The sequence below is a fragment of the Bos javanicus genome, chromosome 17 (genome assembly GCF_032452875.1).
Source record: "Bos javanicus breed banteng chromosome 17, ARS-OSU_banteng_1.0, whole genome shotgun sequence".
Classification (NCBI taxonomy): Eukaryota; Metazoa; Chordata; class Mammalia; order Artiodactyla; family Bovidae; genus Bos; species Bos javanicus.
Window position 1 is genome coordinate 55,663,480 of NC_083884.1, and position 26,170 is coordinate 55,689,649.

Below are 26,170 nucleotides of genomic sequence, written 5' to 3' on the forward strand. Positions count from 1 at the left end.
GTCTGGCCTCAGGTTTTCCCATTGGAACCGTATCTGGTTCTAACCCAAATAAACCCAGGGTCCCAGTGGTCCAGTCTTAGCCTAGTGTAGGCTGCAAGAAATAGCCATTCCACGGAACGTGAGCCATTAAAATGTTTAATACTTTTCCCCTGAAAATTCCAATACACCGTCTCTCTCAGCATCCTTCCACAAACCCATAGCCACTCCAGAGTCTCCTGCATATTCCTCAAGCCCCCTCTCTCTCTGATCTCTCCATCCTCTGCATCAGAGTCCTATTATATTACCCCCTTTGCCCATCATCTGGATTCTACGCAACAAAGCACAGAATTGACCCAGCAAATGATAACTGCCCCCTTAACAAGACCGGACAAGAAATCGCAGGTTCTTACATTGTCTGATAGGATTTTATCTCCCTGAAAAATTGAACTGGCACTGAGCACCTGCTTTGTGGCCCAGCCAGTCTCATGCTTTGTGTGTAAGGGATTCCTGGGTCTAAGAAAGCTCAAAATCCAGTTGGGAGAGGAGACTTGAGGAGTTGGAAAGTTGTCAGCTGGGGCACTAAGTCATGACGAGGGCCCAGGGTCAAGCCAGGCTATAAGCGGCACGTGGGGCAGGGCCGAGTCTAGCTGTTGGCATCAGACAGCTGTACGTTGGAACTTGTCCTGCCGCTTGCTGGCTGTGTGATCTTGGGCAAGTTACTTCCCTTCTCTGTGCCTCATTCCACTTCATCTGAAAGTAAGAGTCATAGCGTCTACCTCAGGGCATTGGTGTGAGGATTAAATGGGACCCAATACCTTACTTCCTCCATTCTGAGGTGGGCTTCCCCCCGCCCAATGCACACACATTTTGATGATTTGAGGCTGAGATGCATCATGCAGTTACTACGTTCATTTAAAATTAACGTCCTGGAGCCTGGCAGGGGCCAAGGGCGAAAGACTCTGCACCACTTTCTGCATCTGTACCACCGCACTGAACCCACAGACTCCACAGACGGCTCCAGAGAAAGCTGTGAAAACAGGAAAGAAAAAACTAAAATTACTTCCCGCTGCCCTCCAAAACACTGGTGAAATTCAGGGACACTTCTGACAATCGAGAATGCTGCAGAACCCCCTTTTTGGAGTACTTTCTGTCTGAGGGCAGCCCTCCACACATGTTAACAGTTAGCGTGTTAATGACCAGGTGTGGGCAGGCGAGCAGCTCCCGTCTCACGAGGAGGGCATGGAAGGAGAAAAGGCTGAGGCCGGGCCGGGGTCCCCATGTTTGGGGCACAGGAGCTCTGAGGACAGCTGGCTGGTGCTCAGTTCAGCTCGAGACCCCTCCTCGGTTCAGGGGAGCCTCTAGTTGGCCCCTCTCAGCCCTTCCTCCCTCCCTCCCCCACCCCAGCCTACCTGAAACGCAGGTACGGCCTCATCAGCACTGGCTCAGACAGTGAGTCTCCAGCTACCCGCTCCGAGTGCCCCAGCCCCTGCCTGCAGCCCCAAGACCTGAGCCTCCTGCAGATCAAGAAGCCCCGAGTGGTGCTGGCCCCCGAAGAGAAGGAGGCGCTGAGGAAGGCCTACCAGCTGGAGCCCTACCCTTCCCAGCAGACCATTGAGCTCCTCTCCTTCCAGCTCAACCTCAAGACCAACACCGTCATCAACTGGTTCCACAACTACAGGTAGGGATGGGGGTAGGGTGCCTGGTGGCCCCTGGGAGGGTGGGCAGGGGTCTCAGCCGGCACCCTCTGCTTCCTCATCCCAGGGCCTGGAGGGAGCCCATTATGGCCTCTGGGAAACGAGGTGGCCATATTTCTAGGTGTTTAGCTTTATAACGTAGGCAAACCCGGATGTAAATTCCAGCTCGACAGTTTTCATCTTGTGCGGCCTGGGCAAGTGACTTCACCTCCCAGAGCCTCGGTCTTCTAACCTGTAAAATGAGAATTATAATGGGATCTACTTCATAGAGTTGCCTTGAGGATTTGATGTGGCTAACATACTTACGGAAAATAACCCGGCACATAGGAGGTGGTGGGTGCTGACGACACTGTTGTCACTGCCTTTGTTGTGACTTCACCAGCTTGCTCCGCGTCTGCTTCTACAAAGGGACAGGGGATTGTGTTTGGGGCACAGGCCTGAGGCACCCTAACTACCCACTGAGTTTTGTGTCAGTGCCCTGGTCTGGGGCTCCTGGCCTTTCCCACTCCTGAGGGTGAAGGAAACCCTTGTGGCAGCCCCTCAGGCTCTACCCACCTCAGGGAGTGGTTGATCCCTAAGGAAAGTGGTGCCTCCTCCCACTCACCAGTCCCTCATCCTCGGAGCAGCTGACCTGCAGGGGGCTGGCTGCCTCGGGGCACTGACTGGATGTATGGTTCCCAAGGAGACCGCAGAAGGGCTTCCTGAGAACACTGAAGAGAAGGCTTGACGCGATTTCAAGGGCCATCCCTCTGAGGCACTCCCCACCAAGCCTCCTGAGCAAGAAATGTCTCTGATGCCCCTGTGGTGCCAGAAAAGAGAGTCTCTTGATCCCTGAGAGAAGAGGAGGGAGGAACCTAGAAGGATGGAACACCTGAAATCTCTCTCCAGAGCCCAGGCATGGGCATCACACAGACCTGAGTTCAAATCCCACCTTGGCTGTGTGTTGTTGGGCAAATCACTGTACCTTTCTGAGTCTCATCCCTATTTTACAGATAAGGAACTTAAAATTTACTCCACAATGCTGAATTGAGGATCAAATGAAAAACTACAGGCATGAACACATTGTAAAATACTGCTTATAGCTTGCTCAGACCCAGAACCTGCCAAACGGCAGATGATATAGGTCCTTAAAGCCTCACACCTTCCTTCGCTTCCAGACATTCTCTCCCCTCTTGTTTCCCACAGGAGTGTATCCCTCCATTATAATCCAGCATATTTATTTCAGTTAATATTTGCCATGTATGCACAGGGAGCCAGGGTTGGGAGATACGGGGGTTCAGAGCCATCATCCCTGCTCTTAGAGAGTTTAAGATCACAAACCAGATAATTTCATGACAACCTAATAAATGCTGTGAAAACAAGAAGGAATAAGGAACTAAGGGAAAAGGGAATTCTACCTAGGGGAAATTTAGATAGAGAGGTGGCATTTCAGCTGGGCTTTGAGGGAGTAGAGAGAATTCCACTCCCCCAAAAAAAACACTCTCAAAGAGCTATAATTATAGAAGAATACATTGCTTCATTTAGTAAATGTTTATTGAACATCTTCTCTGTCCCAGGTACCAAAGAGAATGAGGTAAAGTCCTTAGCATCTCTCACAGACCAGCAGGAATGGTCACTATTAAATGAGTTCTTATAGTAATGTATCATTACACACTGCAGTGAGCTCTGGGAAAAGTGAACAATAGGATGTTTTGAGAAAAACTTACTTGGAAGGACTTGCTATAGATTAGGGAGTCAAGAATTGATGAAAAAGACTAATTTTTACTATGGTATAAATGACTATTAGCCAGATATTTATATTTTACCCACAGTTTGGAAGTTCTAATGATAAAGCTTCAGGCAAGTGAGCCATCCCAAAAAACACCCAGCACTCCCCTGGTCCCACCAACTCTTTCCTCTAGAGGGAACTAAAGGAGAAGACAGGGTCTCCTGGGAGGTGGGCAAGGCCACCTTTGTGGAAGGATTAGGAACTGAGAGACGAAAGTGAACCCGATCACCGCTGATAGTCCCTCCGGGCTCAGGATCCTGGGATGGAGCCCCATCCCCGACCTGGGCAGGGAGGCAGGAGAGTGTAGGCAGACAGCTGGGTTCTGAGCCCAACTGCACTGCTTGCCAGCTCTGTGACCACGGCAGTCCCTGTGCCTCTCTGAGCCTTGTCATCTTTGTTGGTGGGCATGAGACTAGTCTCCCCCTCATAAGGTCATTATGAAAAATAATCTGCACAAAGTGCTTGGTCCAGCATCTGGTATGTGATAAGCACTAATCATTATGATCTTTATCAATGAAATTTATAAGTTTATTTTATATCAGTAACATGTACTTTATTATTATAAATAATAATATAATATATGATGTCATCAATTAAAGAAGGATACAGCATTGAAGATACTTAAAAAGTCCTATCACTCTATGATCTTGGACAACTGACTTGACCTCTCTGGACCTCGTGCTATTAGGGAAATAATTAATGAAGTTAAACCCATCCTAGCCTTTCCTGCCCTAAAACATAATAAATGAGACCACGTTTCCCTCTGACAAAAGGGAGGCCACTGAAGTGAAGAGAGGATGGGTTCTGGACTGGAATTCAGTGTACCCAGGGTCTGGGCCCAGCTCTGCCTCTGTGTGCCTTGGTGACCTAGACAAGTTGTTCTCTGCTTTTGACTTTGAGAAATGCTCTAGAGCACCACTGTCCAATAGAAATACAACGAAAGCCACATATATAATATACAATTTTCTAGTAGCCACGTTGAAGAAAAATTTTAAAATAAAACTAAACAAAAAGAGACAGATGAAATTAATGTAATAGTACCCACTCCAGTATTCTTGCCTAGAGAATCCCACAGACAGAGGAGCCTAGTGGGCTATAGTCCCTAGGGTTGCAAAGAGTCAGACATGACTAAGCACACACGCATATTTTATTTAGCCCAGTATATACAAATGCAGGGCTTCCCTTGTAGCTCAGTCGGTAAAGAATATGCCTGCAGTACAGGAGACCCAGGTTCAATCGCTGGGTTGGGAAGATCCCCTGGAGAAGGAAATGGCAACCCACTCCAGCATCCTTGCCTGGAAAATCTCATGGACACAGGAGGCTGGTGGGCTGCAGTCCATGGGGTCGCAAAGAGTCGGGCACGACTGAGCCACTAACACTTTTACAAATGCAACCATTTCCACATGCAGTCAGTATAACAACTGTTAACAATGAGAGAGCCACGTGTAACCAGTGGCTGCTGCACTAGACTGCACAGGGCTGGATTGTGAGCTCTGGAATCCAACAGTCCTGAGTTCAAGTCCTGGTTCTGCCACTTACCAGCTGTGAAACTGGGGCATATCACCCAGCATCTCTGAGCCTGTTTCCTCCTCTGGAGTGGGGATGATGATAGCCCACCATCTGGAGTTGTTGAGAGGGCTTACTAGGATGCTGCATGTGAAGAAGCTTATGCATAGTGAGCCCCCGCCCCGGGAAGTGGGTGAGGTTACAGGGCCACTCACTGGGTTTGACTCCTGGGTTAGCTGTCCACTCCAGCACCTTGCTCACCACCGTCTCTGCCCCAGGTCCCGGATGCGCCGGGAGATGTTGGTGGAGGGGACCCAAGAGGAACCAGACCTCGACCCCAGTGGGGGTCCTGGCATCCTACCGCCAGGCCATTCCCACCCAGACCCCACCCCACAGAGCCCCGACTCGGAGGCCGAGGACCAGAAGCCTACGGTGAAGGAACTAAAGCTTCAGGAGGCTCCCGAGGAGAGCGTCACCCACCTGACTTCCCAGGACAAGACTCCAGTGAGGATTAAGCAGGAACAGACTGAGGAGGCTGAGGAACAAGCCGGCAGCCAGGACTCAAAGGAGCCGAACAAAGGCCAAGGCTCCCCCCAAGAGGTGCATCCTGACCCTCTGGGTGACGACGGACTCCCCAAAGCAGCCCCAGGGCTCCTCCTCCCAGGCGGGACCACCCCGGCCTGCCCCTCGCTGCACCCTCTCCCGGAGAGTGAGGGCGGGGAGCGGCTACACCCGGACCCCCTAAGCTTTAAGTCAGCCTCAGAGTCCTCCCGCTGCAGCCTGGAGGTGTCGCTGAACTCGCCCTCAGCCGCCTCCTCGCCGGGCCTCATGATGTCCGTGTCGCCTGTCCCTTCCTCCTCAGCCCCCATCTCCCCATCCCCACCCAGCACCCTCCCTGCCAAGGTGCCGAGTGCCAGCCCTACCGCCGACACAACTGGGGCCTTGCACCCCAGCACCAAGGTGAACCCCAACTTGCAGCGGCGGCACGAGAAGATGGCCAACCTGAACAGCATCATCTACAGGCTGGAGCGGGCTGCCAATCGGGAGGAGGCCCTGGAGTGGGAGTTCTGAAGGTGGAGGCGAGGGGCGCACCCGGTGGCCACCAACTCTCCCAGACAGGACAGGGCCCCGGAAGGACAGCAGCGTTACGGTCCCGCCGTTTTCCGCTTTTGTTGTAATCCGAGCTCTATGAAGTCATGAGTGAGCAGGTAGGGCCGGAGCCCCTGCTGCCTCTTTACAGCTCCCCCTTCCCCAGGGAGCACCATCTTCTCCCTGCTGGCCTCTCTACCAGACGCAGAAGCAAAGTGGAGCCACATTTTCACTTGGAAGCTCCAAACTCTTTTAGAAAAATAAATATTTATAGACCACTTTTAGATATTTTAATAAAGGATCCTTTGGAATTTATTCCCAGCTAATGCTGTTTTGATATTAACAGAGAGTTATAAAATCAGGATGCTGTCACAACTGTTGCGAAGTATACACTGAAGTTGTGTCTTTTTTTTGCCACTAGATGAGATTAAAAGGAGACAATTGTTCAAAGCCATCACAAAACACTATAAGACTGACCAAAATTTAGATAACCTTTGAACTGCGGTTTTTTTTTTTTCCACGTCTGTCTGTAAGACACATTGCATTGCTACTGCCCTTCCAGAAACCATGTTGAAAAGAGAAAGTCCAAAAGACTCTAAAGGAAAACTTCGATGCCGTGAGGGTGTGTTTCATTCTGGTGGTCTGTTTTGCAACCTGGATAACACAGATGTCCTGCGCTGTTGTAAGTGTTGTAGAGACGTGGGCTGTGGCCAACCATCCTCTCTGAGCTGTAACATGGTACAAAACAAACTGCTTACACTCCCTCTCGTCAGGAACCTGTGGACCACAGCGGGTGGAACTCCATCTCATCCACCTGTAAGGCAAGACGTGCTTCCAGATCCTTTGGAAAGCCTGGTACCGGGGCGAGAGTTTAGAGGGTGGCACTTGAACCAGAGTGACGCCATTCCTCAACCTGAATTGTGGCCACAGCATGGGAAGTTTCCCTACTGGCTTTCCAGAGCAAGACTGTGGCTGCCATCTTCCTCTCCTTGTGTTTTAAGAAAATAACAGTGTTGGTCATCCCACAAGCACCCAGCTCAGCACCCCACACCAAAAAATAGGTTCATCAGACTAGAGACCCCCAACTCCCCTCTCATCATCTTCCTTCTCAAGTTGACCCTGGTGCTTTCTGGAAAGCGTCTGCACCTCCAGGTTTGTGCAGAATGAAGCTCAAAGGTTTGAGTTCACTGCAGCATGACCACCATATCCGTCTCCAAGTCCAGCCTCCTGTCTTCTAACACGTGACCTTTTTGAGAACAAAGACTCAGCACCCCAACTCAGAGAAGCCCTCCCTCCGGTGTCTTTATCACCTTGGTTTTTAGAGGGAGAGCTCCCAATCTGGATGGACCAGTCACCATATTGTGTCAACAACACAGCAGTGCCCCTGTCCTAGCTGTATAACTAGGGCCTCAGTCTCTCCGTCTGTAAAATGGGGCTATCACAGCAGCCATATCAGCTCCATCCAGAATGACAATGAAAAGGTGGTCGTCATGGTGCCAACCCAGTACCAGAGGGAGAGATGGTTGACAGGGATTTCAAGGATGGAGCAAATATCTTGAAACCCAGGCCGGCAAATTCTAGTGAGCAGAAGGGATCAGTTGAGGGCCGTTCAGAAATCTCAACTCTCATGCACCCAGCCCAGGCTGTAGTCTCCACACCAGTCATAAAGAACAACGCAGACCCTGCTGGAAAACCTCCTTTTCCATAAACCCAGGCTATGCATTGAAGAGTTTTCCACTGTATACATTTTTATCCAGATGAAGGTATTTTTATACTTTGACAATAGGAAACAGTGACCAATTTTCAGAGTAATCAAATCTGGAACAAATGAAAACATCTCCTTTTAGCCACCACCGCCCTGTCCCAACTAAGGCAATCGTGGGAGACACACCACTTTTCACTGTTGAAAGCCACACAACACTGAAATCCAGGCTTACATGCAGACTGCAGTTCTTAAAGGACTAAATCTGGCTTTTATGTGACGGGATTTGATTAAGCACTTAGCATATAGTCTTTCGAACATGGAAAATCCTGTTGTACTTAAAGCTAGCAGACCTGTGAACAACTTTGTCGGGTTCACGTCCTGTAACGGTAAACAGAACAAAACCCCACAAAACCGTTTCTATGAGAGAGTGATGAACCTTGTTTAAATTAAAAAAAAACAAAAACAAAAGGAACACGTTCTGTAATAAACGCGTCACTCAATACAGAATTGTATAATAATGTCTGGGTGTCCTGTTTGCTTTGTTCTGGAGTTGGGGCTGCAGATTGGGGGTCAGATCTGCCCTTGAGTATTTTACAAAATGGTATTTTTAAAAACTGGTTTTTAAAATTCATTCGCCACCATTAAAATATGAGGGCTTGTCAGGTAAAAACCATGATTTTTTTTTTTTGTATGTATATGTTCTTTTTAAATTTTCATGTAATACTGGGGTATAGCTGATTAACAGTGTTGTTATTTTTAGGTGCACAGCAAAGTCAGTTATACATGTGTCTATTCTTTTTCAAATTGTTTTCCCACTTAGGTTATTATGGAGTATTGAGCAGAGTTCCCCATGCTATTCAGTAGGTTCTTGTTGGTTATCTCTCTTAAATATAGCAGTGTGTACATTCAGTCCCAAACTCCCAGTCTATCTCTCCCCGCTCCCTTCCCCTCTGGTAATCATAAGCTCATTCTCTAAGTCTGTATGTCTCTGTTTTGTAAATAAGTTCAATTATATCATTTTTTTAGATTCTGCATATAAGTGATACATGTCTTTCTCTGTCTGGCTTGCTTCATTTAGCATAATAATCTCCAGGTCTACGCATGTTGCTGCGAACGGCATCATTTCATTCCTTTTTATGGATGAGTAATATTTCATTGTATATACGCGCCACAGTTTATCTAGTCATCTGTTGGACATTTAGGTTGTTCCCATGTCTTGGCTATTGTAAACAGCATTGCAACAAACATTGGAGTGCTTATATCCATTTGAACCATGTTTTTCTCTGGATATATGCCCAGGAGTGGGATTGCTGGATAATGTGGTAGCTCTGTTTTTTAGTTTCTTAAGAAATCTCCATACTGTTCTCCATAGTGGCTGCACCGATTTACATTCCCACCAACAGTGTAGGAAGGTGCCCTTTTCTCCACACCCTCTCCAGCATTTATTGTTTGTAGACTTTTTGATGATGGCCATTCTGACTGGTGTGAGGTGATATCTCCTTGTAGTTTTGATTTGCATTTTCCCAATAATTAGTGACATTGAGCATCTTTTCATGTGCCTGTTGGCCATCTGTATGTCTTCTTTGGAGAAATATCTACTTAGGTCTTCTGCCCGTTTTTTTGATTGGGTTGTTTGTTTTTCTGATACTGAACTGTATGAGCTGTTTGTAAATTTTGGAAATTAATCCCTTGTTGGTAGTACTTCACAGATATTTCCTCCTGTGGGTTATCTTTTCGTTTTGTTTATGGTTTCCTTTGCTATGCAAAAGCTTTTGAGTTTAATTAGGTCCCATTTGTTTATTTTTGTTTTTATTTCCATTACTCTAGGAGAGGATTCAAAAGCGATATTGCTGTAATTTATGTCAGAGTGTTCTGCCTATGTCTTCTCCTAAGAGTTTTATAGTGTCTGGTCTTACACTTAGGTCTTTGATCCATTTTGAGTTTATTTTTGTGTATAGTGTTAAAGAATGTTTTAATTCCATTAAAACTCGAGGTTACTGGGCCCAGGTCCCAACATGACAACAGCTAGTTGAGGAGTGGCTGCCCCTGTTAGGACACATGAGCACAGTTTGCCTCTGTCTGTACCTGTGCCAGCTGCCTGGGTCCGGTGGACATCTCGGCTGTGACTGTGCTGTGGGCTCCAACAGAGGAAGATGGAAGGACTGGAATCCACTTTCCACTCATTGCAACAGGTGGAAGCTGGTTAGATGCTGGGTCTACATCTGAGGAGCCAAGACTGTGCCCTGCCCCAGTTGGAGGCCACAGGCCATGGCCCTGAGACCAGTCAGTATACCAGCTGTGCCCACCTCAGTGGGGTGTGTGAGTGGCAGGTGCCTCCGGCTTCCTGATGAAAAAATGCCATGAGGGGCTCCCTGGTCACCAACACAGCAGTGCCTGTATAACTAGGGCCTCAGTCTCCTCATCTGTAAAATGGGGGTATCACAGCAGCCAACTCAAAAGGTCATTATCAGAAATAACAATGCATGTAAAGCACATAAGACAGTGTGTGGCATGTAAGGGCTCAGTACTACTTACTGTTTTCATGAGCGGGGCTGGGTTCCTTCACCCCGTGATGGTGAGTCTCTATGCGTCACGCTGCAGGAGGTTTGTTTTCTTCCTCAACCAGTAATGTCAGGCGAGTTTCCGAAGTAGCACTGAATATTACTCACCCGGGAGGCAAGGGCATGTGGCATCCCAAGACAGACCTTTCCTCTTTGTCTGGAAACCTTCTGATCACCCCAGTTTTTCCACACATCCTTGCAGGGAGAATTAAATGATTAGTGACCTCCCCCTTGGTTAGGATAATTAATTGCTCCAAAGTAAAGTGAAGGACAGGCCCTGTGGACACTTTTTTGCAGCTCTGGGGGTCAGAAGTCAGAAATCCCCACAGTGTGGCAGCAGGGGTGGAGGAGGGGCAGGCTGGAAGAGGAAGCCTCATCTGATGGCACACACACACACGTGACCTGAGAGCCTGTGGGAATAGGTGCCCTTGGGGTGTGGGAACCAGAGCTCCCTCCGGACAATTAGCTTTGGTGTGGACACTGTGTCTGCAGTTGCTACCCATCTGGAGTGGAAAATTCAGCAAAAACACAGAAATGTGGAATTCTGAGCTAAGGACCATGGGAAAGCGGGAGTGGAGAGACCAGGGAGAAATGAGAGAGCAGGGAAGGCCTTGCAGGCAGAGGCAGGTTTAGATCAGGGGACAGAGGAGAGGAGAGAGCTGAGCTGGGGGGCGGTTTGGTGACAGTTCATTCAGGTAGTAAGTTTGGATTGAGTACCTGCTGTGTGCTTAGTGCTTAAACGGTGGAAACCCCATGAGAGCATGAGTAGTGGGGTCCAGGAAGGCTCCCTGGAGGAGGAGGCATTTCAGCTGACCCCTGAAAGACAATTAGAGTTGGAAGAGAAGCATAAGAGGCGGGCAGAAGGAATAGCTGGCAAGACGTGGGACAGGGACATGGGGGAACAAAAGCAAAGGAGGCTGGAATTTGAGGTGAGGATGGAGAGAGGAAGAGGGACAAGGTAAGATCTTGAAGCCCCCCGCGGCATGCTGGGAAATAGGCCTTTCTCCTGAGGGCACTGAGGAGCCATGGGCAGTATGAAGCAGGGGGATGTTATGGTCAGACTTGCACTTCCAGGTTAGGAGGTTCCATCTGCCAGAGGAGATGGCAGGGCCCACTCCCAGTGCCGGCCTGACCTCAGGTTTCTGCTGCCCTTGCTTCCCACTTCTTCCTCTTCCCACCTTCTCTTCCTCCTAGTTGAGCTGCTGTGTTGGGCCAGCAGCCCCACTTCACATCACCTCCTGGTGAATGAGAAAGCCAGACTGTACCTGGTTGTTTGGCCCATGACAGTTGGCATGACCTTTCTAGAAATCACTCTCAAGGCCAAGAGCTCCACGGCTCAGGTATTGAGTGTGTGCCTCTTTGCAGGTACCCAGAGGGTAGAGCCACCCCTCTAAACCCTAGAACTGTAGGGATCACCCTTGGCCAACAGTGGGAGGGGTAAAACAGTTAATCTCTTTAATGGTCTGTGACATTCTCCAGCCCCCTAGGGTATAGTTATTGATAAAAAAGCAATGGCTTTGAAATCATCCTCGCCTGGATTAAACTCTATTATTAGGTGACCTGAGGACCCTTTAATGACTCAGGTTCCTTATCTGCAAAATGGACAGGATCATAATAGTATCTACCTGTATTTGTTGTCTCTTACTAACAACCAAAACTTAGTGGCTTAAAATAATAAACATTTATCTCACAGTCTCTGTGGGTCAGGAATGTGGGAGTGGCTTCACTGGGTGGTTGTGGCTCCTTGGTCTCTTCTGAGGTTGCAGTTAAAGCTGTGGGCCATGGCTGCAGTCATCCGAAGGCTGTCCTGGGGCTAGAGAATCCACTGGCAAGAAGGTGCGCTCAGATGGTGAGTGAACAGGTGCTAGCTCTCGCTTGGGCATTGCAGTTCCTCTGCAAGTGGCCCTCTCCAGGGGCTGCTTGAGTGCCCTCACGACATGCCAGCTGAGAGTGAGCCAGGCAGAGGTTGGAGTGTCTCCTATTACAACCTAGACTTGGAAGCCCCGCTGTCGCTTCCATAGAATCCTCTCAGCTACACAGCTTTGCCGTTACTCGTTGTGGAAAGGGACTTCACGAGGGTATGGACCCCAGGAGGCAAGGATCAGCAGGGGCCATCAGGGAGGCTGCCTGCCATCCTGCCTTATAAGTTTCTTTGAAGATCAAATGAACATTTCTTAAGCTGTGGTTCTAAAATCCCTTGTTTCCTACTCAAAGTGCAGATTCCTAGGTCCTGCTGCAACCTCCTGACCCCAAATTCCAGGGCCCAGGAATCTGCATTTTAAGGGACCACACCCACATCCTCCCCTCCCCCCACCCCCCAGGTGACTTAGACATCATAGATCTTAGTAAACGGGAGGCAGTTCTAATTCATTTTGCTTTGTTTGTGTGTCAGATGCTGGGTGTCTGGGCATAGTCAGTAACTGTTGAGTTGAAAGAAATCATGATCCACTTAAAGGGTGCAGTTTATTGGGAAGATCCAGAGTAAACCTTAGAAAACCCAGAGGCAAGAAATTCAGCCAGGTTTCAGGACACTAGAAGGAAATGGCACTCCACTCCAGCACTCTTGCCTAGAAAATCCCATGGATGGAGGAGTCTGGTAGGCTACAGTCCATGGGGTCGCAAAGAGTCAGACACGACTGAGCCAACTTCACTTTCTTTCACTTTATCTTGAGCCATTCTGTTCTCTGCCTAAGGCCACCTCATATCCAATTTGGTCTGTCATACCCACCTATTCAAAATTCCTAGGACCCTGATTGGTTCAGCTGGTATCTCAGGACCAACTCCTGCCCAAGCAGCTGTAGTCAGGATCACATGAGCTGAATGGGCACGGGAGGCAATTTTTTTAACTGTGCTGGGTCTTCGTTGCCACACGCGTGCTTTCTCTAGTTGCAGCGCCCGGACTTGCTTGCGGTTGCCCTGAAGCATGTGGGATCTTAGTTCCCTGACCAGGGATTGAACCTGCATCCTCTGCATTGCAGGACTGATCCTTAACCACTGGACCACCAGCGAAGTCCCGGGAGGCAATTTTGGACGTATCTGTGCCGGGCACTGTGCCAGGCCTCAGGGGTACGTGGGAGGCAGACCTGTCCCTGCTCTCTAAGGAGCTGCAGTTTTGGGGGGTCTGAGTGCACTGCCCCGCCATTCCTTGGCCCCATAACTAGAGAAACAATGACAACAGAGCCCCTGGACAATGAGTTGCAGCAGCCCAGGTGCTCTCAGAGCTGCACCTGGCAAGAACAGATGCAGCCGTGGCCCCGAGCACAGGTAGACCAAGCCAAGGCAGCTCTGAGCCCTCTGTCAGGAGTGGGCATCCGTTTTGAAACCCTAAGTAAAAAATAGTTCGTGGGCTCACCTTTAAAGTCTTGATCAGAAAATGCAAAACCTGCAGCTGGACTTCAGCAGTCTCTCGTTGTACCGCCGTTTGGATGCTGCAATCGTAGAAACTGGGATGAGTAGCAGGGCCTTTTCTTTAACAAACTTTGCCTAAGGTGATCTGGGGAGGGGTGTTGGTGAAGGGTGGGTGCTGGACAGTTGGCTCCAGATCTAGCCAAAGTAGAGACAAAACAGCCCTGTTAAGGAATTTAAAAGATACTGGGCCAGAAGTGGGGGGAGAGAAGGGCTATTCACTCCATATTTGTTCACTTGGAAGAGGAGAGATAAAAGGCATCCAGGGAAAGGATGAGGGGGTAAAGTGGCCCTTTTCCTCTCCCAGAGAATCCCACTCGAGCCCTAACCTTCACCCCAGTAAGCTGACAACATCCTTTCTGGGGCTGGCTACCCAGAGCCATGCACCTTAAAAGGAGAAGCTGCTATCACTCAAGCTGTCCATTAGGAAGCCTCTGACTACTAATAATGAAAAAGCCCCTCTCCCAAAGTTTTAAACATTTATTACCTCAAACAACAAGACTTCTAGAAAAAGGGCAGGTTCTTGGGTCCATGATTCAGTGCTTCAGGGATATTTTCAATGTGCGCTAAACTCAGCAGGGCATCTTTTCCTTAACGTGACCTACTTCATGATCACAAGATGGCTGCCACGGCTCCAGGTTTCAGACATAGCTTACTCCCAGAGCTCTTTGTGTCCTTTTAGAAGCAAGAACACCCTTGCACTCACATGTCATTGGCCAAAATGGGGTCACACAGCCATTCTTTAACATCTATACACATGAAAAGGGATCACCACCACAAATCTTGTCATCCAGCACCATACATTTGGCCCTCTTGACTCATTTCACCTACCGCCCCAACACACAGCCATTCTTTAGCAGGTCAAGTTTAGCCGGTGCCTGCAAATCAAATGGGAGTAGCACCACTGAATTTGACTAATCATTTAGGGTGGATGGATGTTGGGCAGGGAGCCATAACTTCTGACCTGATTGCTCTCCTTAAGGTTCCCATCCCCTGCCCCCAGGCGGCTTCTCAGAATATTCCTTTTGAACACATACAATATCCCCCAAAGACTGTTGCAGTGAAGACAGCTTCCTTGACTTTGCCATGGTCCTGGGATGTTGTGGTCTTCTTAGGCACGTGCCCTGCACACCTCCCCTGAGTCAAAAGGAAACACGGTTAGCAGGTGGACACTGAGTGACGTGTCACCCCTTCCACTTTCATTGGCTTCGTGGAAATGTTCCTAAGAAGCCTGCAGGTGAGGGCTTCCCTCCCTGGGACCTTCCCTCTTGGAGCCGTCTCTCCTGCTGTTTCCTCCATTCTTGCCCCAGGCCCTGCAGTGGCTGTGGTCACAAATGCCACAGGCAGCATCCCGACTCAGCCCCCATCTGTCAGCTGTGGTACCAGGAAGGAATTACTCAGCATATCCTGGATGCTCATGAGTAGCATGATTCCCTGACCTTAGTATTTTTCTTGTTCTTTGAACTTGCTCTGCAGACTGAGAACTGCAGGTTACTCATCCTAAGCCACATTTTCCTCGATGCACATGATTTTTCCAGACTGTCAAGAGGCATGTGACCCAGCTCTGAATCCATGTTAAAAGGACCTAAGGGCTAGTCTATCATGCTGGATGACCTTGGGCCAGCCCCTTCAGTCTGTGAATCCCCCATCAGCCCAGCAACCATACAGATAACAGATACAGAAACACAGCATAAACAGGGCCGCCATCCGCCCTTTGTTCACAGCAGACATCACTAGTCAGTCACAGGCTATTTCCCTCTGAATTAGCACTGGTGCCAGAATCCTCCTCCCTCTGGGCCCTGATCAGTGAGGAGAGACAGGGGTGGCTCTCCCCTTTGGGGTCCCTCCCAGGTGTCAGGCCTTCAGCCCACAGTTGACCTTCTTTCTAAACCTCACCTTCCTCCCTGCGTTCTTCTGCCTTCCCCTCTGAAAAGGAACTTGGGGACTCCATTGCCTCATGTTCCTCTCAAAGACTCTTGTCTTCTTCCACAGGCTTCCGGAGGTTTACATCCCTTCTCTGATACTTTTGAGCTGTGTGAACCTGGCTGATTTCTTAACCTCTCTGAGCCAGTTTCCTCACCTGTAAAAGGGGGCCAGTATCTGCCATAAGAGGTGGTAAGAATGTTCCTGACAGAGCATCAGCCAGGGAGCACTCAGCACACACTCGTCACTTCTCTTGTAGGGCTTGCTCCTGGCTCTGCCAGGCCAGTCAATCCAGGGTTTAGATGGGGCAAAAAAAAAAAAAAAAGAAAATGATATCACCAGCCATTACTTGATAAGTTTTTTATTTATTTCATTTTAGCCTCTATTTCCCTCTCCCAGGATGCTTGATCTCTCTCCCCTGCCCAACTCTGGAGACAGCCTGACCCTGTGTTGGGCTTTGGCGGGGAGGGGGGAGACTGTACCTTTAGAGCTTGTAAACCTACACCAGGACTGGGGCCAACGCCTCACCACACCAGCTGGGTCTGGCCAGGACATGGGCACCTAACAGTTCCTAACACCCCCTGAGATCCCAGAGCCTATAGACTAGAGCTGCCAACCCTGCCCACCACTCAGGACTTGGGGAAGGGGGGATGGAAAGCGTACCAAGACCCCCAGAGGCACCTACAGGTGAGCAGGGCTCACCAGGGAGAAGGCAAAGAGCCAGGTGAGATTCTTGAGGTTCCTCTGTCCTCAGCCAAGGCTCCTTGCCCACCCCCCGCCCCAGGGCAGTGCCACCTACTCCCCACCGCCACTGGCCAAGCCCAGAACCAGGGCACCCTATCCCTTCACCAGCCAACAAGAAACAAAAACAGTGAAAGTACCAAACTCTGTTGCTAGGAGAAAAAAAGACACCCTGAAGTATTAAAAAGTAAATTAAAACTGAAACCCCAGTCAGCTGAGCCAGCAGTGAGCTGGTGATTGCAGACAGACAGCACCCATTCTTTCCCAAGCCCCAAGGCCTCCAAAGGCAGCAGAAAGGGGCAAAGGGCCCAGTCAGTGTCACCAAGAGGGAGCCTCTGGGGAAATAAAGATTAGGGCAGAGGTATCCTCAGGGGGGTCCCGATTTTGAGGCACTGAGGACTGTAAATATGACCCAGCTTGAGGGCCAGGGGTGTCCCAGCCCCCAGAGACTCCCTGGATGAAGAATGGCCACTGTGGTGAGTAACAGTAAAACCAGAAGTTGGGCGCGGGGCAAAGCAAGACCTGGTCTCCCTCAGAATGCTGCTGGGCGAGAGTGGGGCTGAGTTGGTGAGCACGGAAATAGGCTGTGATGGTGGGAGAGGGTTCTGGAAGCCAGACATGGTTTGGCAGCTGCGGCTTTGCCCCTATCAGATTGGCATCTGCACCCTTTCTGGGCTGTGAGTCAGCTCATGGCCCCTCCTCGCCAGAGGCACCTGCTGGGAAGTCAGCTCAGGCCATGGCTGCCTGGTCCAGGACTGGACAAGGTCAGGCGGGCTCCTGCGAGGCGCCGCCCCAGGCCAGGGGTGGGAGAGCTGGCTCCGGGAGAAGACAGAGGATGTGGTTAAGGAGTGTTGAGAAAGGGTGAGAGCTGCCACAGGCACACAGACATGGCCCAAGGCCAGAGGGTCTACTGCCCCAGGGCATCACCCCAAGGCCTGGCTGAGGCCCCAGGAATAGTCCTGCCTGGGCCTCACTCCAGGCCAGAAGCCTGGTGTGGGTCATACATGAAAACCCACACTGGTGCTGCCTTTCTGCACCTGCTGCTTATGGAGGCAGGAAGGTGGCTGGCAGTCAGGCAGCTCCTCCAGCGGGCCTTGGAGGAAAAGGAGGTCAGGCCCAGGTGTGGTGTAGCACAGCCTGGCCTCCTGACCATGTGGGGCCCAGTCTGGACCAGTGCTGACTGCTCATGTGCCTTCCAGCCCATAGCGCCTCGCAGGTCCCAGTCGCCCCTGCCAAGGCCTGTTGCCAGCAACAAACCTCTGCTCGGTGATTCAGGACAGGCCACCAAGGCACCTGCTGGGCTGGGTTTGGGGCTACAGCTCCCACAAAACCAGCTCTCTGGCTGCTTGAGGATCATCTAGGGCCTGGATCCTCCTGAGAATCGGGCACGGTGGCCTCCTCAAGGCTAGGCTCTCTCTGAATTACAGAGGTCCCAAAACATCCCTCAGAACCCAGCATCTTCTTAGCGCCTTGAGTTCCCGAACGCAGACCCGGCAGGGACCTCAGGGCTGACCCTGATGGCGATTTCCCTCACGACCGGGTCCCCCAGCTTCTGAGGGCTGGGCCTGGCTGCTGAGCCACTGGCTCCTCAGCGCCCTGACCTCCTGGCCGTACCACTCATGCAGCTGGGCGAAGGAGGCGGAATCTAGAGGCCCGTTGGGCGCTGAGGCCCGCCGGCGAGGCGGCAGCGGCGGGGGCTCGGGGCCGGGCCGGGAGCTGGGGTTGGCCCTGACAGAGGCGGAGGCGGCGGGGGTCTCGGCGTTCCAGACGGCACAGCCATTCTCCTTGGACGGGAGCGATGGGAGCGCGCGGGGCCGGTGGGCCGGGGGTGGGCCGCCGCCCGCGCGCACGGCCGCCAGCTGCTGCTCCAGCTCACGCACCACCACCCGCAGGTAGTCGAAGCTGGCCCGCGACAGTGCCTTCACCCAGCCCTCCATGGCGGCCTGGCTCTCGGCCACCAGCACGTAGGTGCGGGCCCGCGACCCGGCGAAGCGCACGGCGAAGGCGAACTCCTCGGCGGCCTCCACCAGCTCCACGGCGCAGCCCTCCAGGATGATGACGCCCACGGGCTCGCGGCTGGCCGCGTCCTCGAAGTAGAAGAGCATGTTGCCGCGCAGCACGAACCAGCGGCGGTGGTAGGCCGCGTGCCGGCCGCCCTTCTTGTACAGGAAGCCCGCGTTGTCGGCTGGGGTGTTGCAGGTGGCGTAGAAGGCCAGGCTGCGCTCGTTCAGCTTCATGGCGTGCGCTCGGGACCTGTTGTCCCCCAACCCGGGCAGCGGTTATTCATGCGGCCGCCGCCTCGGGTGACCTCACACAACGCTGGCTGCCACAGCACTCATCACCACCCCCACCCCCCGCCACCCCCATTTCACAGATGAGGAAACTGAGGCTCAAAGAGCAGACGCAGCCTGCCCGGGCTCACACAGCTCTTCAGGAGCAGAAAGTGGACTCGAACCCGGGTCTGGCTGGCCCCAGAAGTCAGGCTGGTTAACTCTCCCGCCATCCTACCTCCCCCAAATGATGGTGAGGATTCTTAGGACATTGCCAAGCATTTTATATATATGAACTCATTTAATCTCGAAACAAACTTTAGGTGTCCGGACTAGCCTTACCCGTTTGCCAGGTGGGGAAACAAAGTACAGAGAAGTTAGTCCACTGGTCCAAGGCCACAAAGCAAGTTGGGCCGAGAGCTGAAATCCACACCCAGGCCTCAGTTTCAGGCACTGCTAATTCTATCACCCCTGGGTACCAGGCCAGCTGACCTTTTGTGGTCGGATTCCATCTCTGCTGATGTCAGCTTTGATTTGCTCTTCCATGAAATAGGGATGTGAACAGAATCTATTTCAGAGGACAGTAGGGACTTCATTCATCAAACATTTATTAAGCACCTAATGTGTGCCAGGCACTGTTCTAGGCATTAGGTATAGAGCAGTAAACAAGACAGAGAGGGTCGCTGCCCTCCTGGTGCTGATATGCTGGTGGCAGGTGAAGGGAGTACACAATTAACAAACAGGTAAGGTACATCTGTCAGATGGGCTTAAGTGGTGTGGAAAATACAAGACAGGGAGGGGAGATCAGAAGTATTAAGGACAAGAGGTGTGTTTGATTCTAAAAGAAAAGCTGTACTGAGAAGGTGACATTTGAGCAGAGACCTGAAGGAGGTGAGGGACTGAGCCCCTGGGACATGCCAGGCAGAGGGAATAGCAAGTGCAAAGGCCCTGAGGTAGGAAGTTGCTAGTGTGCTTGAGGTTGTTGGTGAGGCTGGAGCAGAGTGAGGAAGGGGAGAGGCAGGGGATGCAGTCAGAGTGGCATAAAAGATTGTTACAAAATCCAGACAAAGGGCCCAGGACTTGGTTCACTCTTAAAAGTCAGAGAGGCCGGAGGGAGAGCACTGTGCATCCATTTGCAGCAGAGGAATCTAACTCTCTGCACTTGGCCACAGTGATTTTACTACTCCCCTCCAAGGAGTATATGATGGCCAGGAAGGACTTAGGTGGCATATGAGTCTCCAGTGTGGCTACGCCCTCCCCTGGGGTTTTCCATGGCCACGCTACAAATGCATCTTGAGCTCCTGCTTTAAAACCTCACTCTACGTAGGACAGTGGCCACACTGTTCAAGAAGCAAAGTATATAAAGTCGCTGGAGTGCAGTAGGTGCTCAGTTAATGTTCGTTCCCCAGTGGGCAGTGCCTTACTCAGGACCTGGAGGAATGAGGCTTTCCTGGAAAGGAGGCTCTCTCTCCTCCGGTTCAGCTGGAGCAGCCGGTTACAGTGGGGCCCAGACAGGCGACCTGACCCAGGGCAGAAGAGGCAGTTGCTCCATCCCCAATCCACCTTATCTCACCAGCCTACATAGTCAAGAAGGGCTTCCTGGAAGAGGCAACATGAGCCATGATCTTGTGCTGATTATCAGCCTGTCCTGACCTAGTAAGTTGATCTGACCAAGGCCACAGCCCCTGAATACTCAAGGTATTTAATCTCTGCTCTGCCTCCCTGAGCTATGTGACTTCAGACTTAGGCCTCCCCTCTCTTGAGCTTCAGTTTCTTTCTCTGCAAAGTGGGAGGGATTCCTGCCAACTCCCCAGCAAGGCCCATGTGGACCCCAGCCCCATTTCACACAGGAACCACCCACCGTACTCACCCCATTTCCCTCCTACCTCTCAGGCCACAGCTCACTTCCCTGCTCTCTGCCCAGTTCTGGTTTTGACTTGCTCTTCTTTGGGTTCAAATGTCAGCTCTGGAGTGTCCAAGCTATGTGATCCTGGGCAAGCTTTAAGCCTCTCTGGGCCTCTGTTTCTGCATCTGTAAAATGGAATAATAGCACCTAAGTCAGGGTTGTTGAGATGATGACACAATGACTATGTAGAAGCGCTGAGCACAGTGCCAGGCACAGTCCGTGCTAAGCTCTGGTAGCTGATGATCTTCTTCTCAGCCTCCCCAAATGCTCCCCTTGGGGCTGTTTTGGTGAAAGGCTATTGGATTCCCCCCACCTCCACATCTTGTCACTCTCATCAGGTCACCTTGATCCCCCCTCCAATCTCTTCCAAATCAGGGGCCTAATCTCTGCTCACTGCCATCTCCCATTCTAGCTCCCCAGCACCCCCACCATCGTGGCTTGCCTGGACAGCTACAGTAGCCTCTTCACTGGCCTCCCTGCCTCCACCGATGCCTGTTCCTTATTGGTGTTCTTTAGGGTAAGATCTGGAGAAGGCAATGGCACCCCACTCCAGTACTCTTGCCTGGAAAATCCCATGGACGGAGGAGCCTGGTGGGCTGCAGTCCATGGGGTTGCGAAGAGTCGGACATGACTGAGTGACTTCACTTTCACTTTTCACTTTCCTGCATTGGAGAAGGAAATGGCAACCCACTCCAGTGTTCTTGCCTGGAGAATCCCAGGGATGGGGGAGCGTGGTGGGCTGCCGTCTATGGGGTCGCACAGAGTCGGACACACTGAAGTGACTTAGCAGTAGCAGCAGCAGGATAAGATCTTAACTTCTTCCTAGGCCCCGCCCCTGGCCCTATGGAGGGATCCTATAAACTAAGCCCAATCACACCCCTCCCCTACTCTAAACCCACCCATGGCTCCCTCCCTGTCTCATAAAATCCATTCTTCCCCAGGTCTTCCAGGTTCCCTTTTCCTCTCTCTTTCCCCCTCGCTCCAGCCACCTTGGCCTCCTTCCTGTTCCACAAACACACCAGGCATATTCCCATCTCACGGCTTTTGCCCTGGCTGTTCCCTCTACCTGGAACGCCTTTCCCTTATCTTCAGATGGCCAAGTTTCAGCTAGAGCATCACCTCCTCAAGGAGGAGAAGGTATCTGTACACAAGAGAACCACCAGCCCCCTCCCCACATTACTCTCCCACACCCCAGCCTGAAATTACCTGGGTCATTTTTGCCTGCTCGAGGAGGGCAAAGATTCTTTGTTGGAATTCCAGTGCCTGGCACGTAGTGGTGCTCAAAGACCTATAGAATGAGTCAAGCGATTATCTACTTAAACCTCTCAACGGTCCCAGGAGGAGTCTTTTCCTCATCCCACATTCATAGATGTGGAAGCTGAGGCACAGAGGGCTTAAATAACTTGCCCAAAGGTATAATTCTGTGCCTAGAATGGCATGCTCTGGGCAGTCAGCCCAAGGAGGTAGAGTCTCACCACCCATTAAGGCCAAATGAAGAGCAGTTTCCCTCAAACTTAGCAGCTGCCCCCTTCCCCTCCAACCCTGAGCCCAAAGTCATCAGCCAACACAGGACCCCTCTCTGCCCATGGCCCTGCCTCCTCCAGCCTAGCCAGGAAGGAGGTGAAGGAAAACAGCAGGGGCACAGGCTCCAGCCTCTGGGAGGGCCTGGTCCCCAATTTATCTCCTCACACTCCAAGAAGTTTAGAGTCCGCTGCGGGCACTGCTGCTGATTCAACAGTCCTGGACAATGCAAGAAGCTGGAGGGGACCATCCCAGACCCTCTCTGGTCCCCACGCCTCCTCCAGTCCAGGCTTCGTGGGCTTTGAGAACACAGCCTTGTGTATAAAATGAGTACATTAATAGCCATCCCTCTCAGAATTGAAAATATTAATTTTGAAGAGACAGCTTGCAAAATGCTGAGCAGGTAGTGAGCACACAGTCAGAAACTATCCCAAGGGCAAATAATTAGCTCCTGGTCTCCAGGGTCACAGATGGCCCAGAACCCATCTGGGGAAACTGAGGCATGACATTTTTATTTTTTATTTTTTGCCACTCATTTCAAGGAAAGAAGTCAGGTCCTGGGGTTGGATCCAACTGCCCCAAGTGTCACCTAGCAGTGGACATGCTGGAGAGGGTGTGGCAGGCACGGGCAGAAAAACATGTGTTGAAGAACTCCTGTCCAGTGCTGCCCTGGGCAGGGGCCTCAAGGATGCCAGGACTACCATCCCAGGCCATTGCTCCTACTTGCCCTCTCTCCTTTTATGTGTGGTGTGTTCCTTAAAAGACAGCCTGAGCCCTGGATGAGGTGGTCGGTGGCAGAATGTGGGAGCCAAGTGGAGCTCTCTAGTCCGCAGAGTTGCCTCAGCGGCAGAGATCTTTTATGGGGCTGGAGAGTCACCGGCCAAGTACGCTCAAGCAGCTGGAGTCCCTGACGGGAAAATTACCGCTGGCTTGGAATCACAAAAGGACAGATCCCCAGCAGAGGTCTCTCCAGACTGCCTGGGGGACCCCGAGGCCCACGGCGGTCCGAGCCCTGTCCCGCGTTCCATGCAGATCCGCCCCAAGTTTCCCCCCGCGCCAGGCCGGCCTTACCTCTCGGCACGGCCTAGGGCGATGGCAGCAGCGGCGGGACCGGAGGCGCGGAGCCAGGGGGTGGCCGGGCCATGGCCCGGGACCCGCTCGGTTGTGGCGGCGGCCGCGGCAGTGCTTTGTCCCCCGGGCTGCCGAGCCGGCGCAGCCGCGGGAGAGCGCGGACCCGACAGAAGGAGGCGGAGGCAACCGGACCGTCCGAGACCCAAAGACGCTCCTCTTAACCCTTCCCAACCTTCCCGTGCCGGATCCGCCCCAGCTTTCGTCCCTCGTTCCAGGATTGGACACCCTGGATCCGGCACACACCCCCGGATTCGCCACGCCCTGTGGGCCCGCCCCCGGAACCACTCTTAAAGGAACAGCAACTGGTTTAGGAATTCCCAGTGTCCTATTCCGGGTAGAAGGTTAGAACCCGGAGACTCAACGCGCTTCCAGGGCTTAGGTACAGGGGGCGGCGGACTGCTCTGGAAAAAGCCTCTATTTGCTAAATAAAGCTCTAGGCTTGAGTGTTCAAACTCCTCCTTGGCTAGCAAATTTAACGCTCAGCTACATTTGGAAAATAACCCTGCAGAAAACGTGTGATTTAATTTATTGAAAAAAAAGTTGAATAGGACATTTCAGGCGTCAGGACAGTCAATATAGGACTATTCAGCAATACATGAACCGTGAACTTCCTGATATTCAAGCTGGTTTTAGAAAACTCAGAGGAACCAGAGATCAAATTGCCAACATCCGCTGGATCATGGAAAAAGCAAGAGAGTTCCAGAAAAACATCTATTTCTGCTTTATTGACTATGCCAAAGCCTTTGACTGTGTGGATCACAATAAACTGTGGAAAATTCTGAAAGAGATGGGAATCCCAGACCACCTGACCTGCCTCTTGAGAAATCTGTATGCAGGTCAGGAAGCAACAGTTAGAACTGGACATGGAACAACACACTGGTTCCAAATAGGAAAAGGAGTACGTCAAGGCTATATATTGTCACCCTGCTTATTTAACTTCTATGCAGAGTACATCATGAGAAATGCTGGACTGGAAGAAACACAAGCTGGAATCAAGATTGCTGGGAGAAATATCAATAACCTGAGATATGCAGATGACACCACCCTTATGGCAGAAAGTGAAGAGGAACTCAAAAGCCTCTTGATGAAAGAGGAGAGTGAAAAAGTTGGCTTAAAGCTCAACATTCAGAAAATGAAGATCATGGCATCTGGTCCCATCACTTCATGGGAAATAGATGGGGAAACAGTGTCAGACTTTATTTTTGGGGGCTCCAAAATCACTGCAGATGGTAACTGCAGCCATGAAATTAAAAGACGCTTACTCCTTGGAAGGAAAGTTATGACCAACCTAGATAGCATATTGAAAAGCAGAGAAAAAAAAAAAAAGAAAGAAAGAAAAGCAGAGACATTACTTTGCCAACAAAGGTCCATCTAGTCAAGGCTATGGTTTTTCCTGTGGTCATGTATGGGTGTGAGAGTTGGACTGTGAAGAAGGCTGAGCGCCGAAGAACTGATGCTTTTGAACTGTGGTGTTGGAGAAGACCCTTGAGAGTCCCTTGGACTACAGGGAGATCCAACCAGTCCATTCTGAAGGAGATCAGCCCTGGGATTTCTTTGGAGGGAATGATGCTGAAGCTGAAACTCCAGTACTTTGGCCACCTCATGCGAAGAGTTGACTCATTGGAAAAGACTCTGATGCTGGGAGGGATTGGGGGCAGGAGGAGAAGGGGATGACAGAGGATGAGATGGCTGGATGGCATCACTGACTCGATGGACATGAGTCTGAGTGAACTCCGGGAGTTGGTGATGGACAGGGAGGCCTGGCGTGCTGTGATTCATGGGGTCGAAAGGAGTCGGACACAACTGAGCGACTGAACTGAACTGAACTATATAGACAGGATGAGTGACACCCCTATCCCTGGCCCCAGGTGAAGAAGAAAAGTTCTGGAGTTAGGCAGCCTTGGGTTCAAGTCCTCATAAGTCACGTTTAATCACTGTGAGGCCTTAGAGAAATCCATACATTTCTCTAGCCTTCTGCTTCCTCATCCGTCCAGTAAAGACAGTCATATAAAGTGCAAAACGAATAGGAATTGCTGTTCTTTTTGTTCCATCCAAAGTAACACAGTTCCACTTCCCTAGAGCTCTCTGTACTTCCTGCCCTTGCTACCTCCTCCCCACTATATGGGCTTCAATCACTGTCCAGTCCTAGCCTGAGAGCGGAAGAGAAACAGGATAGACCAGGATGAGCTATTCACTCTGCAGCCTCTCACTAAGCACCTGTGTGTGCCCAGGCACTGTGCCAGGTGCTGTTCCAAGTCAATCAACAAACAAGATCTAGAAGTAATTCTCTCTAGGAAGACTATAAGCCATGGTAGTGGTCTGGAAAGACTGTGAGTGCAACTTAAACAAGGTTGTCAGGGAAAGCTTCTCTGAAGGTGTCCCAGGCAGAGGGAAGAGCAGGTGCAAAGGCCCTGGAGGTAGGACCATCTGAGAATATTTGTAGAACATCACTCCCACTCTCACTTCCTTCAGGTTTCTTTGGATCGTGAAAATGATTTTGCTTTTACTCTAAGAGGAATGGAAAAGAGCCATGGGAGGGTTTTGAGCAGAGGAAGGACATGATCTTTCTCTTAGGTTCAACACAATTCCTAGCTGCTTTGGGGAGAATGGGTTTCCCAGGTGGCACAGTGGTAAAGAATCCACCTGCCAATGCAAGAGACTCAAGAGACATGGGTTCGATTCCTGGGTCGGGAAGATCCCCTGGAGTAGGAAATGGCAACCCACCCCAGTATTCTTGCCTGGGAAATCCCATGGACAGAGGAGCCCAGTGGGCTACAGTCCATGGGGTTGCAAAGAGTCGGACATGACTGAGCATGCATGCACACCATGGGGAGAATGAACTGTTGGGAGCAAGGATAGAGGCCAGCTGACCAGGCAGGAGACTGTTGCAGCAGGCCAGGTGAGTGATGATAGTAGCGAAGAGTAGAGAAGGGGCAGTGGAGGTGGAGATAAGTGACTGAATTCTAGAGCC

At 51.1% G+C, this 26,170-nt stretch overlaps 2 protein-coding genes across 5 annotated transcripts in view; one reads left to right on the forward strand and one right to left on the reverse strand.

The window, feature by feature from the left end:
• CUX2 (cut like homeobox 2) overlaps positions 1-8,259 on the forward strand; it is a 277,693-nt gene extending 269,434 nt beyond the window's left edge. For all 3 annotated transcript variants that reach the window (XM_061384789.1, XM_061384790.1, XM_061384791.1), the window contains exons 21-22: positions 1,384-1,657; positions 5,226-8,259. In XM_061384789.1, the coding sequence (XP_061240773.1) occupies positions 1,384-1,657; positions 5,226-6,018 (1,067 nt within the window). In that variant the 3' untranslated portion in view covers positions 6,019-8,259. The remainder of the gene's footprint in view (positions 1-1,383; positions 1,658-5,225) is intronic.
• PHETA1 (PH domain containing endocytic trafficking adaptor 1) lies at positions 115-23,228 on the reverse strand. 2 transcript variants are annotated; one of them, XR_009730375.1, is made up of 9 exons: positions 23,140-23,228; positions 21,754-21,835; positions 20,528-20,672; positions 15,604-15,787; positions 11,020-14,844; positions 5,950-10,497; positions 2,305-2,472; positions 1,980-2,073; positions 115-1,006 (listed from the first exon to the last, which is right to left on the reverse strand). XR_009730375.1 is itself a non-coding variant. In XM_061384792.1 (4 exons), exon 4 carries the CDS (start codon positions 18,606-18,608, stop codon positions 17,874-17,876), a length of 735 nt encoding a protein of 244 aa, XP_061240776.1. In that variant the 5' UTR covers positions 18,609-18,624; positions 20,528-20,672; positions 21,754-21,835; positions 23,140-23,228; the 3' UTR covers positions 15,976-17,873. The 2 variants fall into 2 exon arrangements, 1 of the variants encoding a protein (XP_061240776.1); XM_061384792.1 differs by lacking the exons at positions 115-1,006; positions 1,980-2,073; positions 2,305-2,472; ... (1 more) ...; positions 11,020-14,844; positions 15,604-15,787 and adding an exon at positions 15,976-18,624.
• Positions 23,229-26,170: the final 2,942 nt, after the last annotated feature.